This window comes from Octodon degus, unplaced genomic scaffold (assembly GCF_000260255.1).
Source record: "Octodon degus isolate 3935 unplaced genomic scaffold, OctDeg1.0 scaffold00017, whole genome shotgun sequence".
Lineage (NCBI taxonomy): Eukaryota > Metazoa > Chordata > Mammalia > Rodentia > Octodontidae > Octodon > Octodon degus.
The window spans coordinates 10,283,306-10,300,253 of NW_004524593.1; the positions used below are offsets into that span (position 1 = coordinate 10,283,306).

Sequence of the window (16,948 nt, forward strand, 5' to 3'; positions counted from 1 at the left end):
TGTCCCTTTTACTCAGTGATCCAAATGACTACTAAAGAAAGCTAGAAGGTATCTTAATCCTTCTTGTCTCAAGACTAATCCCGCACAACTTGGCTTCTTAGATGCTCAACACCTTGTCACGCCCCTCTATACCCTATAATACTGATCGAGGTCCTAGGAGTCCTTGAGTTTGTAGCATTTCCTTATGAACTGTCCTGTCATTCATGGGCATGATCTCCTAGGAAACTTAGGGTTCCAGCTCAAAAGTCCCAACAATGCAGAGATTCTTGTACAGACAGAGCTAACAACGACCCCGCTCCCAGGTGGCTTACACAGACACACTTCCTGTTTCTTCCCACAGGTAGAGGTTGGCCTGAGCATTTAGAGGATTAAAAACACAACACCAAAACACAGTGAGCTCCTTAAGGCTGCCTTCCAACATGCCCAAAGAGAAACCTCCACGGTGTCTTAATCCAGGATATTAACTCTCCATGCTCCTGACTTGCTCCTTTCCCAGTCAGATCCCTTCCTTATACCTGGGTCCTGGATGTCACCATTCATAAAGATAAAGCAAGTCACACAGTATTTCTTCTTGCTGACACAGTGGCCAAGTCTGTACTGAACTGACTTCTGCAAGGCATTTTATGACGTATGATTAATTAATCTTCATCTTCGCAGAATATGTCGTCTTTATTGCACAGACAAGGAAACTGAGGCAGGGCTGTGTTCTGACCCAAGGGGTCTTTGCACCTGAGATAGAGAAAATTTTCTAAGGTTCAATTCCAAGTATTGGATAAAGACTGAGTTATAGAGCAAAAGCAGAGGAATCTGGCTTCTATTTCTGGCTTTGCTATAAACTAACTCGCAGTTGAACTCCCCTGGTCCTCAGTTTCCTCATTTGTAAAGGAAGGAGATCAAATTAGCCAACCCCTGAAACATTGTCCTGCTCAGCTGTCCTGTGTCTCCAACCCTGTCTCTGCCATGTGGCTAAAATTAGGGAGAAAACATTGTTAAAATACCTTTCCGTTTTGTTTCTCATGTTTTTAAGTTTCCAAGATTAGCTCTATCGTGTGTGATAACTGTCCAGCCAGTCTAGTGAAGAAGGAACAAGACTGCCCCTATGCAATACTGAATTTGGAGGCAGATAGATCTGAGCCACCAGCCTCAGGGCTGCACCAATAAAAGTCCTTATCCTACAGATGACCATCTTTAAAGCAGTGGTTCTCAACCCAGGGGACATATGACAACATCTGCAGACCTTTTCTTTTTCCTTTTTTCTTTTTGGTAGTCTCACTGGGGAGAAATACTGCTGGTGCTGAGCAGGTAGAGGCACAAGACAGTCCCTACAACAGGGCTGTCTCGGTCACAATGTCACTGGGATGCCAAGATTGAAAAATCCTGTCCTGAAAGATGAAGTCAAAGTAGCCACAAACTCAAATTCTTTTAGCTGTAAGTGTCCACGTAGGATGCTAACTAGCTGAACACATGCAAAAGAGCCAAAGATCTGAGCATCTCTCTTACCGTGCGAAGAAGGACGCGGCCACTGAGGTTCCTGTGGAAGTCTCGCTCGCCGCAACAGAGCCCTGCGAGGCTGGGACGCTGCAGGCCACGGGCTTGTCTGCATTGTAGCGGTTCAGAGCCGCCTCCGTCAGTCCCTCGCGGGTGCTCTCTGTCATCAGCTGGGAGATCTGACAAGGAAGAAGCACACTAGGCTCATTCCCTGTGGTTCCTCATTTCCTCACCACTGCCACCAGCTCTCTACTGGGTAAGGGGCCAGCGTGTAGGTGGGACCATGAAGGCTTACATGCTGCCTGCATTTGGTCACACAGAGCTTTTCTAGGAGATTCCCCAGCATTTCAGCCAGGATATTTTCTCAGTTTCATTTCAAATAGTGGAATAAAAATAAGCCCTTGACAAGTAAGTTTCATTATATCTGTGCCCACATCCCAACCACATGTGAGTGGAAGGCATGAACCACTCTCCACATGCTCTCTGCAGCCCAGGATCACAACAGTAATATTAACTAATGCTGGCTTCTTAGCAGTAGTGGTCCCAAATGCTCTCACATGGACATGATGGCAAAGGTAGAGTTTAATTCAAGGAGAAGTAAGTCTGCTAAGACTCAAGCAAAATACTACTTTGGGACTGTGGATGTGGTCTGCTGTGGGAACTTGGCAGAAGACATAAATTAGAGAAGTAAATAAAAATAAGTACAGCTACGTGATTTGCCTCCTTTCACGGAGGCTTTACATCATGTCCGTGAATTGAACTTTTCCTTCTTCATTAGGAAAAATATGTTCTTCATTTTATTTTTAATGATCAAACTTACAAAAAGAGTCCTGTTGGAAAGGTCATTCTGTCTGTATTCCTATAACATGCTCCAAAGAACCATACTTTTGGGCAGAGTGATGATCCTGTGGAGAAAGAGACTTCTGGAAAGTTCTAATCCCATGATAAATGTGATAATTCCAGAGGCAAAGCCTAAGGGTGCTATTTGGAAAACCTGTTACTTTAAACTATCAAGTCTGGTTGCAAAAGGGGAAAAAAGTATTGCTTTAAAAAAACCCCACAAATTTTCATTTAAAAATAGTCTTTTCTTGAGTTCAATCCCCGATACCGCAAAAAAATAATAAAAATAGAATTTTCTAAAAAAATTTATTTCTAAAAAACTAGTCTTTTCTCCAGTCTTTTAATATGAAGAGGAACTGGAGCTGGGAAGCTAGCGCAGTAGAAAAAGCACTTGCCTGGCAAGTGTGAGGGCCTTAGTTCAATCCCTGGTTCTGCCAAAAACAAACAAACAAACGTGAAGCAAAAAATGTTTCTGATCACTTAGCAAATTCAAAGCTCAGGAAGAGCCTCCACTTTGCACCTGTGCAGGCCAGTGACCAAGTGGAAGAACCCCATTTGGTAAGCCTGAAATATAAAAATATCTGTACCTTTCATTATCAGCAGAACTGCCATTCACTTGGCGTTCCACTGACTTGAATCTTCGCTCTGATTAAATTCCTGCCCCTACTTGGAAAGCCTTGCCTTATTCAGCTGAATTTCTGCCAGCGCACACTTTCTTCTTCTCATTCATTCAGTGCATCTGAAGGAAACCTGACCTACCTAGGTGAAACTGGAGAGGAGGCAACGACGGCAGCTGATGGCCTGGAGGACATTCCATGTCAGCAAGGGCTGCTGAGTCTGCAAAGGGCCATGTCGTGTGTCGCTTCTCCTCCATGCCTGTGGGGTGGGGGCTCCCCTCCACCAGCTGCCCCTCTCCAGGGAAAAGAGGTTGGCCAGAGGGGATGGCCATGCACACTCTTTTCCCCGCTCAACAGTACTAGTAAAGCCCCAGGTGGCACATGATACCATCTTGGACAATATCCAGGAACAAAACCAAACCTCCAAATTCATGGCACCATTTTGTCCCATCAAAAAGCCATAATCTAAGGCACATATCTAATTCTGACCTACAATGACATTTGAAAAAATGTCACTAGGCTAGCGAGTGAATGTATTATGTAACTTTTGTACACCATGCCTATTGTCATCCAAGTTTCCACTTGTGCTGTTCCCTGTTCATTACTGTATTTCTAATCTAGAGTTTGAAGGGCTAGGAGCAGAATTTTTCATCCTCAATATCTATCCATTGTCCCTGATGGTACAAACACTGAAGGACACAATCAAGACCTGAGGTGGTGACCGGAAAGACAGCTGTGTAAGAGGTACACAAGCTTCTGGAAGGTTCCAAATTCCTGTGAACATCCTCTAGGCCCCAGACTTTCAAAATGCCATTTAGCAAATGAATTTCAGTGCATGGTCTTCTCTATAAGAGCACCACAAGCCAGCGCATGCCAAGCTGAATTGAATCTCTTCCTTGTTTAAAAAAAAAAGGGGGGGGGACTCATGAGCATGGGACACTACATTTGTAAGCCTGTACATAGAATTATTCAATAACCAATTGTTTTCAGAAGTTGGGATCACAGAGTTGGAGCCAGGAAGCACTCACATGTTTGTCAGCTTCCTATTGCTCTTCCTTGGATAAGATGCCCAAGGACCAGGTCTTCTGCCACAAGCAGGACTCTCCCTCTTTTGCCAGGGCCAGCCCCCCTCCCTTTCTATAACTGCCCTTCATGCTGTCTTCTAATTAAAAACATTTAGCACAGAGAGAAAAATCAAATAAAAATAAAAGTGCACATGTATGTTTACTGCCATCACTAAGACATATTAAAATTTTACTTTAGAAGATATTCTCTAAAAGAAATAAAACAAAGTCAAAAGCGAAGCTGAGCCCCATACAACCTCACAGCTGCTCCTGGTGTCTGCAGGGGCCCTGTACCCCAAGGCTGCAGGATTCTGTGCCCTTTCCTCCTAACTTGAGAGCAGAAGTACAGGAATAAAAGGGAAAGAACGCAAACAGAAGACTTGGTGAGCAAACCCATGAAACTATGTACACTGTCACAAATTACATAGCACACTGACTCAAATGTCACTGTCAAAATCAGAAGCATGGGAGGCCAGGGAGATGGCTCAGTAGAATAAGTGCTTGCTTGGCAAGCGCAACGGCCTGAGTTCAATCCCTGGTTCGGCAAAAAAAAATCAGAAGTATGGCTGAGATGAAAGTTTCTAATAGAAAAGTTACATGGCCCTTCCTGTTCCCTTCCTGGACCCAGCCAGCCCCACACTTTTGCCCCTTTCTGTCTATTTCCGTCACACCTACTCCAGGAGAGCCCGGCTGAGCTCACAGTGAAATTTCACTGTCCAGATTTTGTTTTGCTCATTTCACACTGCCAAGAGGGCACCCCTCCCCCTGCCCCACAGCGCCTCCTACAAGTTCATGTTCTTGTATAAACCAAGTACCCTCACAAGGGGCTACAGAATGTCAGGAATAACGTACCACCATGTTTGGGATGTGACAACTGCTAACTTAGCTTCTTCTCGCTCGCCACGCTCTCGGGGTCTGGCCTGCTCCAAGATCCTCCAGCACACCTCCTGTCTCAGGCTCTCTGGATATGCCTCCTTGTGTGCCTGTAATATTTCTACTTTTCCTTCCGCAGTGGTACCTCGGCTCATAATATGCCTCTAACAGTTGGCCATGCTTCCTGCTCCACAGCATAGAAGATCCAGCATGGAATTCTCATCACTACATCCTAAGGTCACACAACACCTGGCAGACAAAGATACTAACATGTTTCTGGTAGAAATATGAGAAACTGCTATTTTCTATTGCTCATATTTAATTGAATCTTATTTTCTTAAGTCTTAAATGAGAAGACATTTCTTCATTCTCGTCAATGTTAGAGCACTTGCCTAGCAAGGCCCTGGATTAATCTCCATGCTGAAGAAAACAAAAAAAATTTTTTCTATTTTGTTGAACTATTAGGATACAGCAGTATTTTCCCCAACTCTATCACTGACAAAGTATAGTGTTTGGCTCCATTGCGTGAGAGGTTTTTGGGGAGTTGAACCCAGAGCCCCACACATGTAGGGCAAGCACTCTACCACTTAGCTCTGTCCATAACACTTTTTCAGTCCACTTTTCAGTTGTTAATCCACTCATACGAACAGTTGGGTGCTCAGTGCTGTCACACACCAGGCACTGTGGAGGACAGGTGTGCAACACTTCTCAGCATCTCAGGTGTCTTCCATGGCTACTCTTTTCCCCCCTTCATTGTTGCATAAAGTTTCCCGACAGTTAATGTCAAGACTGGCTACAGGACAGGACAGCTGGCCAAAAGTAACCTCTCCCACCTCTGCTTGGCTACATCATTAGAATTATTATAACCAAAGAAGCTGGGCTTGCTCTGGGTAGAAGCACCAGAGCTGCTTTAGTTTAACAATTAAAATCATGTCTGTTCCACACAATTCTGAGAGAGAAGAAGCCTCCTTATCAGATAAACTAGTTTCCTTCACATATACACTGGGATTCAGGCTTCAGAGTGCTGGGTTTTGATGGCCAAACTTCTTCCCATGGTATGATGGTTTGGATTGGGAGCAACCCTCTGAGGGCAATATGTTGAAGGTCTCTGTGTCTGTCTGTCTGTCTGTCTCCCCCTCTCTATTCTGCCCCACCAGGAAGTGAGTGAACACACTCCCGGCCATGACGCTCTGCCTTGTCAGAACTCAAAAGCTTCAGGATCACGTGACCCTGAACTGAGATCTCTCAAACTGAGCCAAAATGAACCTTTTCTCCTTTCAAGATGTTGTCTCGGGTGTTTCGTCACACCAAGGGAACACTAACATATAAAATATTATTGTGCTTGTTACAAAAAAATTTCCTTTCCTTCCATCCTGCAAACTAGCTACAGGACAATACCATAGATTGCAACTGAGTCATCCTGCCAGTCAAAATAACTGCTTACTAGATGAGATTTTGTTAAGGAAGAACTGCTCCAATCCTGATTCACTCTAGGGCTCCCCAAAACTATGGTAGCTTGAACCTGTATTGCTTGTATGCTTAGCAGAGAGGCTAAAGATCTGTGTTTATGACAGTCACGTCACCATGAAACAATACCCTTATATCTGTCTCCCCTTTGGTACTGATAAACCTCTTCTGCCCTCCACGGTTCTCTAGAGACAATCAGTACAATGAATATTCAACTATAGAGACAGGTTGCCTACTATTCCCATTTCAAGATGAGAAAATAAGAGGCTTGGGGAACACAAATGGTTTGTCAAGGCCACTTAGCCAAGTGGAAATCCAGGCCTCTGATTCCATTCTTTGGTGGTGGTGTTTTTCCCTTCCCCATACCATCTTCCCCAAGTTACTGAGGTTTACTGAATAACCTGAGGACCAGATGGACTTGAAGTACTGTAGAAAGTAGACCTTGCTTGGTCTCTGACCTCACAAGATTTGAAACAAAAGTTAGACAGGGAAACATGTACTCTACCCAAGACATCTTATCTCCAAAATAAAGGGTGTGTGTGTGTGTGTGTGTGTGTGTGTGTGTGTGTAGATGCTATCTATGACTTGGTATTGGAAAAGCTTCCAAAATACGTTTCTAGCTAAGTCTTTGGGTTGAAGAGAGCAGGGTGGGGGTTGAGAAGGAAGGAAGGGGTCTGTTCATACCCATGGTAAGCAGTACCAGGATGGCCACCGCTGACAGCCATCTCTGGCACGGGAAAACTGAGTAAGCTGTGGAGTTCTCAGTGAGTACCTGAGATGTGAGAGCCCACTGGCAGGAGTGAGGCCAGGCCGGAAGCCAATAGGCCTGGGGTCTCTGTCCTCTGGAAGAAGATGGAGCAGGTCTTCCTCCTTCCTCAGGCCTCCATCCCACACTTCAAAGGCAAGTCTCTCTAAGAGGGGTGCTTTCAGTGTTAGCTACAATAAAGACTACACTGGATATAAAAACCCGCCTGGATGTCTTGGCGACTCTGATTCCCCAGGATTGGAGATGAAAAAACACATTCCCCGCCGCCACCCCAGCACCCCTGCCTTTTCCCAGCTACTCCAACAGCCCCACCCTGGGCTCCTGGGCTGGGTTGGTTCCACCTGAGCGGATGCCCACAGAGCCCTCATGGTTATCCTGAGGGTGAAGTGGGCACCTGCAGAAACCAGGTTCAAAGACAGTGTACCCACTTCACCAAGAAGGGAGTAAGTGTCAAAATAATTATTATTTACACAAGAGAAAATTGGTAAGAAGAAGAGCTGCAGGGTGTGGCAGCTGGGGATGTTAGACTCCAAAGTGGATTTCACTGGACATTTTTCCTTTAGTTATCTTTCCTTCTGTGTCCCCAAGGAGGAGTATCACCCTGACAGGCCTTGAGTTCTACAGGGGATTTCTACGTGTGCCTGGGTTGGGCATGGAGACACAGCCTGGGATGTATGGACCCTCACCCCTTCCTCTCTGGCACTGTTCCCCTGGTCTACTTCTTGGCCATCATGAGCTAAACAGCAATGCCCTACTGGGCCCTCTGCCACGATGTTCCCGTCCCAGAGCCATCTACCATGGACTGAATTCCTCAAAACCATGAGCTAGATTAAGCCAATCCTCCTCTAATTTGTAGGTGCCTGGCAGTGTGTCTCTGCAAGGAAAAAGCTGGCCAGTTCACCGCCCCCCACCCGGCAGAAAGCTCCCTTCAGGAACACCTCCCTGCTCTGGCTGTCCCCACGGTGCCTCCTCCCCACAACCCACTATTAAAAACATTCTGAGCAGCAGGAGTCCTCTTGAAACTTTAGCTTCACAGCACAATTTCTGAACCAAGAGCCTTATTTTTAAAGGATTAGGGTTTACCTCTGCTTTGCTGCTTGTTCTGAATTTATTTCTTCTCCCACAACAACTGCAAGGGATACATGATTCTTCCTGAGAAAATTCAGATTTCAAAACATCAATATGTATTTGAAAACCCTAAAATCTGGTGGAAGGTACTTATCATCTGGATCGTGTATATGTGTCATTGTCACTGGCTACACGTAGCAGCTGAAGCTTACTGGGTGATCCTAATCACAAACTTGGGAGGGGAACCAGATTTTCACCACGGGATGGTGTTTGGTTTGGTTCTGATTAAAACCTGCTTTTAGCTCTCCAGCTTGGTCACACGGGACCATTTCACTGCTTAACAGTATCGGTTACTTTCAAAACACCACATCATATCCTGCAGGGAGTGGGAGGTAAATTAAATACAGGGTGATAGTAAAAGGAACAAGGCTGCAGGGAGAAGGCGCACACGTGTGTTTGCACAGCTGCCGACACATGTGTGCCTGCGCATGTGGGCTCCCTGATGTGAGACTGCCGTGTTCCGTTACGTGTACACCAAGAGCTGCGTTGCGCTGACCACATGGCAGTAGTGTTTCTCTCTTTCAATCTTAGGTTAAGATTCATGTGTTAAATCACACTTAAATTTTTGCACTGAGTCACACACTGGCTCTTATGCTTCATGTTGCAAACTGCAATCCATATGCCACTGGTCTTTCGCTTCCCCATTGAAGGAAGGACTCTAAGAGCCACCAGCATGTGCCAGCATGAGACTTCATCTTAAATGGCACTAGTGACCCAGAGAGCTGCCTCCCCCAACTCTGCCAAGATAGTAGGGAACTCCAAGGAGTATCCATTTCCTCTGTGTTTGGACAGCAACTGCTTCCTACTTGGTCTTTAATTAACTACATTTAATGACATGAAACTCCCCAATCCCAGTAAACAGCCTCTAATAACATTTTCTCTGACACAATTAATATCACCGTCTTGACGTCTCTTTTATTGTTATTTGTTACCCAGTTACTCAAAATTTTATGGTTTTGCAAATAGTGGGTGCTCAGTAAATATGTCTGACCAGTGCCTGCACAAATCAACTCATCAAAGAAGATCGGTTGCGGCTCATTTCCAACCCTCCACCTCATCTGAGGATACCTCTGTGCTGTCAGTGTTTGTGCCCTTAGGAATGTAGGACACCAGGACACACTTTCAAAACCCAGATGAAGGATAAATTAGTTGGGGCCAGGGAGACAGCTCAATACACTAAGCGCTTGCCTGAAAGATAAATTAGCTAAGTCAACCTGCAAAAGAAAAGATTCAACAGTGTATCCTCAAACCCAAGATAACCAACTGCTGGCCGGTCACACAGCTGTCCCATGGCCATCAGAAGGACAGTACAAAGCTGACTACCATGGCAGGATGGCATCTCTTCCTCCAGGAATCACAGCACAGTGACTCAGGCCCACAAAAGCCTGGCGCAGCTTCTGCTCTGATCAGAAAGGGACAGAAAAAAGAAATGTCTCTGCATATTTTGTAACATCTGAGCCTCGGCTTTCAATGTAGGAATACGTCTCCATCCTGACCTTGGGTCACTTGCGGGGCTGACAGGTGCACGTGGCAGATGAGGTCCCAGCAAGGTCACCTCTGAGAAGTGGCTGCCACTCAGTGAACCACCAGAGTCTTTCTCTGGTGAGCCAAGGACAAGCAGGTGTGGAGACTGCTGCTCTGACAATCACAGGTTGTCCCCTGCCTTGATTCTGTTCCCTGGGGGGACTAAAATGCTACATTTCACAAGTTATGTTTATTTCATCACTCTGGCCAAGAAACAAAGAAACAGCCTACGGAAGAGGGAAGCCGGGACTGGCTCCCGCCTGGCCACCCACTCTCCTGCAGTGCCTGTGAGTGCCAGCCCCTCTGGACCGCACTACTCAGAACCCACCAACTTGCTCCACGTAGCCCTCTTCATCCGACGCTTTCCTGCCTCCAGGGTCTCAGCCAACAGGCTGATCCATTTAATCTTGCCCGCCTGTCTCTTCTCCATGACCCGGGGCTGTGACAAGCAGTTTCAGAGTCAGGCAGCATGGGGAGCCCATCTAAAGCAAGGCTTGTAACAGACAGAGCTGGCTTGGGCAGGACACGTTTTCATTTAGAAGTTTCTGCAGACACTGCAGCAAGTTAACTAGCTCTGGGTTCTTGTCAATTGAACAGAATGTACTGCAAACTAGGGCAATGAAATGGATTTGTCCTAGCTAATCAAAAGAGATTTTTTATGGGATTGGGGATCAAACCCAGGGACTTGAACATGCTAGGTAAGTACTACTAAGCTATAATACCAGCCCTTTTCATTTTTTATTTTGAGAACAGGATCTTGCTAAATTGCCTAGGCTGGCCTTAAATTTGCAGTCCTTGTGTTTCCGCTTCCCAAATAGCTGGAATTGCAGGTGTGCACCGCCATGCCCAGATGGAAGTGTATAGTTTGGAAAAAGGAACAACACAGAGGACCAAACATGGTATTATTCCACTTCTCTCTGAGATATCCAGAATAGTGAAGTTCACAGAGAGATGGAAAGTGGACTGGTGGTCACCAGAAGGCAGGGGAGATGGGAATAGGAGTTGGTCTCCAGTGGGGATCAAGCTCCAGTGTGGGGCAGGGTGGCAGCTGGAGGTGACGGCAGCACAACAGTGAGAATGTACTAAGTCCCACTGAACTGCAGGCTTAAAAATGGTACAAGTGGTAAAGACAGTAAATTTGACTGCAGCCTTGAAAAACACCCACAGAGAGCTACTTCTTTTCAACTTATCCCAGGTAGCCATGCCTGCTCTGCCATTTAGAGATGGCAGGTGGGGACAAGGACGCTAAATGGGGACCAGAGTCAGAGAAGAGGGCCAAGATCCCAGGATTTTGTCCTCCAGTGTCTATCATGTGCTCTGTGTAGGATGGTCCTAGTGATGATGTGACAAGGCCCCACCCAGCCTACCTCTGAGGCCTGCAGGACAGGGCTCAGTCTGTACCCTTGCATGGTGGGAGGTTGCAGGAAGGGAAGGGAATGAAGACAGGTGAGCTATGGGGAAGAAGGCCAAGGAAGCCCCCTAGAAACTGGGCTCTCTGATTAAATGTAATTTGATTTCTTTACATTTGCATAAGTAAAACATCACCCTTCCTTATCTCTCCTCCGGCTCCCCAGTCACACCTGAATGGGCAGCTGACATTCTTTTCATAATGTAGTATTCCAGACCTGGGGAGTTCAGTCACTTTCTGGAGCTCAGAGTTTACTTTGGGGGATTTAAATGCAACCACTTATTTTCCTACTGTTCTTGGCACTATTTTCAGAGCTTGGCAGGGGCCACTGCTACTTAACTGGAAGCTGGTCCCAAGCCTGGCCTCAATGCTGGGGTTCCCATGGGCACAAACCACTCTGAGACCCTGAGGCTGGTGTTGGGTCACACAGACAAACTCCTCCCTGTGCGGACCATCCCCTCCCCCTCTCCAGCCAATACCAACAGGCCAGGATGAGATTCTCAGGTCCCTGGGCTGGATGTTTGATTACCCTTATTATCTTAGCTTGCTTTAGCTATAAATTTTATTAGTAGCCATAAAATTATCCATCCACAGCATTTGACTCAGTGACCTCTTGCGAAAGAGAATTCCACAACTGGTGACACCCAGCCCCTCGCAGGGCTGCCTTTTCTTCACCCTCAATTTATAGCCTCACCTCCACCTAGCGCTCTGCCCTGAGTGATGAGACTCTGCAAATAGAGGAGGCTGCTCGGCTGGTGATAGCCATTATCAGGGCTTAAATCTGGCCCCACAGTACCTGGTAACTGTTTCCTTTTATTCTCTGTGTGGTGGAAGGAAACGGGCAGGATTGTCTGTCTGCTTCCAGAAAGAACCAAGGCACAGGAAGAAGCAAAGGGCCACTTGCATTTCTGTTTTGGATTCCTCCCCTAGCTCTGTAGTTCTAACTCGTGCAGCTTAAGGCAGAGCTCAAACGTGTGGATTTAAAGCGTATCATATAACAAAGGGTGAAGTTTTACCGCTGAGTAAGGAGTAACCCTACATGTGCATTGTGATTCACCCCACAGTATGTTGAGCCACAATTTTTTTAAATGTGCAAACTAACAATTCAGTGTTGCGGGGTATTTTCAGTGACATATTACAGTAACGCCAGAAATTCAGCTGGCATGAGATTAGCCTCAGCCAGGAAAACTGTGAGGAATGACATCACAGATCCTCTCAGAGAAGTATCGCAGTCATGGCCATGCCTGAGCGCCTACATGCACCGTGTTGGATGATGGAGCGCATGCGTAATCCACACAACAGCCCTATGAAGCAAGCACCAAGGCTATGCTACCCAAGAGAAGCCTGCACTCCGCCTGCCAGGTGGAAAATGCTGGGCAGAAAAGGCTGCTGGGTTATTTCTTTCTATGCTTGAAAGTACATTGTGGGGATCACGTATACCATTATGCACAGAACACAGAGCTACCTAACCATGTCTACCCGCTGCAGAAGATGGGCTAACAGTGAAAGATCTGATAAAGAGAAACGGATTATTTAAATAATGTCTCCACAAAGGCTCTCTCTTTTCAGCGTTTTGTGATTTTTATGATCAAATGAAAATAAAGTCAAATGGTCTGAATCTTGATGTAATTGATCTTACTTTCAATTTGCAACTACACAAGCTTGTAATGAACAGCTAGGACAAAATCACAACCCTAGTTATCCCTGCCTGACATCTGGCTTGTGCCAGAGGTTATCCTTAGGTCAGCCCCATGACCTGGGTGACTTTCCTCGTGTTCTGAACCACTTGGGGTTGCTCTTTTATTGGGGGAAGGTTATCACTGCTCCTTATCCCTAAACAGTTGACGAAGGGCAGAGCCCCAGTAGGCATGACCTGACCAGCCTTCCGCACACCGAACCCTCAGGGACACCGCTCCACACATTCCCTGGGCCTGTCCTGCTGATACCACAGCATTGGTTTCATTTGTATTGCTGTGTGTTTGGTTTGGTTTAGCACTAGATATTGAAAGCAGACCCTCCTACAGGCTAAGCATATACTCTCCCTCTGAGCTACACCTCTACTTCTTTTTCAGTACTGCCTGACCTATTCTTTCTCTCCAAAAAGAGGATAAGTTCTATGAGGGAAAGGACTCTTTCTTCTAAGCAAAGGATAGTGTCTAAATATGGAGGGTATCTTAATAAATACATGCAAACAAAACACACTTTACCTAGTTGGGGAGTTGCCTGAGTTTTTGTTTGTTTTTGAGGGATAGTTATTTCACCCGATTTAAAAAAAAATTATTAATATGGTATAGAAATCCTTCTTCAATAAAAATATGATGTTTAGCATACAGTTAATCCCACATAGGGTAAGACAAGGAAAAGAGCTGGCACAGGAGAAAGGGCAAAAATGGAAAAAAGAGACAAAGGGACAAAAGGAGAAAGAAATAAGAGAAAAGGAAAGATAAAAATATAAAAGACACTTATATAACTAACTAGAAAGAAGAGAGGTGAGTGACTATGTTTTTCCTCAATTTGAGTGTGGTCATAGAAAAGCTCCAACTAGAAGGCAAGACTTGTTGGGAATATGGGGCTAGGGATGCTAGGAATACAGTTCCCACATGTGGAGAAATCAAGCCTGGCGCTTATGCCCCTGGCCCCTGGCTGCTCTGGTTTTCCCTCATATCAGACCTGAGTTTTAGCTACACTCAGAGCCCTGAGATGCTAGAAAATCAACTACACAAACTCAACAAACTGAAGACCAATTTCACAAAATGATGCCATCCTCTTTCCCCATTCCATTAAAAATACTGTGTTAACCTTTGAAGAAAAGGACTTGGAATGGATGAATAGCCAAATACTCACTTTACTTTTCTTCTACAGAATGGCACTGTTCATTAGTTATGCTGCCGCGGGTCAGCACAATAAGATTAAGAGAACAAACATTAGATTAGCTGGATCTGACGTAGCATTTAATTCTAACATGGATCACAGCCTTCTCCATCTAGGTATAACCTGTTATGTTATTTTGTCTGCCAAGGTCACTGTAATGCATCCCTAAGAAGTTGTCCCTTCCCAGGGTCTGTGTCATTCTTCTTTATTTAAAGCTTGGCTAATGCTTGGGAAACTTTAAAGGAAACCAGGAATTCACTGTGGAATTTAAAAGGTGCTTTCCTCATAGCCATCCAATTTTTTGTTTTTTTTTTTGTGTTCTTACACACACACACACACACACACACACACACACACACACGTATACACAAAGCCCTAAGAGGTATACAGACAATTCTTGGCAGTAAGTGGTGCATCAATGTCTGCAGAATGCCCAGTGAACAGAATGTAAAAGTAACCTTGTATTCTGGGCAACAATGAGGAAGAAGCGTGCGGTGCAGCACACGTTCACACTCACACAGAGCCCTCGGGGCACTGGGGCCAACACACAGAGGAGGCATGCAAGGCACAGGGTGTGGAAGGTCTCCTCAAACATGAGGAATCCTGAGAGCACACTGTTTTTCCTTGTTTGTGGTTTATCAAGGAAACTGACCACGCTGGGGCAGGATCCAGTTTGCCTGACTGCCCCTGCTCCACTCCCAGGGCTCCACATCCCAGAGCTGGGGTCTGTCCAGTGCGGAGATAGGCTGCACCACACTAAATTGGCAGTGCCGTCTTGGTGCTAGGAAACCCTGTGTTGAGCATCCATTGAGCCCTGGGCAAACACAGTGAATGAAAAGAAGTAACATGGGACCTGGCTTGGTGGAGGAAGAACATGGGTAGCTTAGGCAAGTCACTTCTCCTCTCTCAGCCCTGGCTTCCCAGCGAGAGTGTGTCTGGGATGAAGAGAGCTAATGCAGCTAATGTGCGTCGTGGTTATGAAAACCAGCCTCAATACAAAGCAGAAATATTTAGAGTCTTACTTCATCTTTAAAATATGTCCCCAATTTAACATTTGAGTGGCCTTTATGCAAAACCCTTACAAACACGTCTATGACGACGGCAACAAATACATTCCCCGTGGTCTTAGGCCACGCACAGTGAACAAGAAATTGATTTTGTTGAGTCAGCTGATTCTCTCACTGGCTTATATAATTCCAGTTTTGACTTGATCTCATATTTTCTGTTTACATTCTACAGAAACGCCAAATCTTACATGATCCAAGGGAGAAAATGAAGCAGGAAAAGCCTTTAGATAGAGGCCAAAATTTATGTGTAACTATGAAGACAACGAGGTTGGTGAGGTGAGTGGTCCAAAAATCACACATCTAGTGTGTGCCATGGCCGCTTATTTGCAGCACTTAATGGGGAATACTGAAACCTGGCAGTAACACAGCACCACCCTACAGTGATTGAAAATTTCAAAAATGCAGAGAAGGTGAAAAAGGTTTAGTCTCTGCAGAGCAGCAATAAGGTGGGGGTGCGGTTCTGCGCAGATGACCAGCTGTGACACCTGCATGAGGTCAACCGACTCCTCCACATCTTACCACCTAAGCCAGTGACATACACACGGAATGTCAACTAGAAACACTCTCAAGCATCCTTCTCCTCAAACAAAAATGGCTAAAGAATCAAAACCAATGCTGTAAACCTTTCATTGCAAAACTGTACTTAAGTGGACAAACATTTGCGGGATGGCCTCGCGTAATCTGAAGCTATAGCTTTCCCCAAACAATCCAAAGATAATAGGAAATGTCTGTTTGCACTCCCCTCTGAATTTAGGATCATTACCTTATTTATAAAGCTGGATAGCTAAACTTTCATATCATTCCTACATGCCCAGAATCCAGAGAATAGCTCATTAAGATTGTTTATTGGGAAGCTCCAGATTGTTAATCCTAATTGAGACTGACTCTAATCTTGTCACCAGACCTAAGACATTTTGCATCTGATGGCTTTCTACATAGATGCATACAGTGAATACAGATTATTAATAAATCATGTATTTATATAAATTTATTTCAATTTTTCATTTCACTAATGAAAAATAACATTAAGAATGCATAAAAGGGCCAGCCAGATAGCTCAGCAGATTAAAGCACCTGCTTAAGCAGACCACAGCAGCCCAGGATTGATCCCCCATGGGTCATGCTGGCCCCACCCTGGGGTGTATTGAAACTGTGATTGAGACTGGGTATGGTGGTGCACACCTGTAATCCCAGCACTTGGGAGGATGAAAACAAGAGAATCACTACAAGTCTGATCTACAAGACCCTGCACTAAATACATTTTTTTTAAAAAAATGCATTAGAAGGGCTGTGGAGATAGCTCGCAGTGGCCTAAATACCTGTTTGGCAAGCACAAGGACCCGGGTTCGATACTTGGTACTGTATACCATGCTAGCTCTAGAACATTGGGCATACAGTGCAGGCCACTGAAACTGGGCATGGTGGCACATGCCTGTAATCCAAGTGCTTGGGGACACTGAGACAGGAGGATCGCTATGAGTCCAAGCTGCACAGCAAGAGCCTGTACCAAATGAATAAATAAAAGATTAAAACAAAATTTTAAAAAAGAATGCATTAGAAGATTAATAATGTTTGGGTGTTCTCTAAATCCTTCCTAAATAATCAAATTTGGGAATATTTAAAAATCTTTGACCTCATGAGCTGTAAAATGAAATTCCAAATATTAATTTTTTTGCCTTTCTTGGATTTCTTCAAGCCTGTACAATTTTCTCAGCAGTCTCCTCACCTTGATTTATGCATAATTAGCAAAGAGACAAAGATTTTCTGTGAGTTTTCACAAGAGAATTATGTAATTTCATTACTTTTTAAGCAACTAAACAGCTTGCTTGCTTGCT

At 45.1% G+C, this 16,948-nt stretch overlaps 1 protein-coding gene across 3 annotated transcripts in view; it reads right to left on the bottom strand.

Moving 5' to 3' along the window:
* Positions 1-16,948, bottom strand: part of Kif26b (kinesin family member 26B) — a 512,864-nt gene that overhangs the window by 228,738 nt on the left and 267,178 nt on the right. For all 3 annotated transcript variants that reach the window (XM_023710227.1, XM_023710226.1, XM_004626828.2), the window contains one exon: positions 1,501-1,667. In XM_023710227.1, the coding sequence (XP_023565995.1) occupies positions 1,501-1,667 (167 nt within the window). The remainder of the gene's footprint in view (positions 1-1,500; positions 1,668-16,948) is intronic.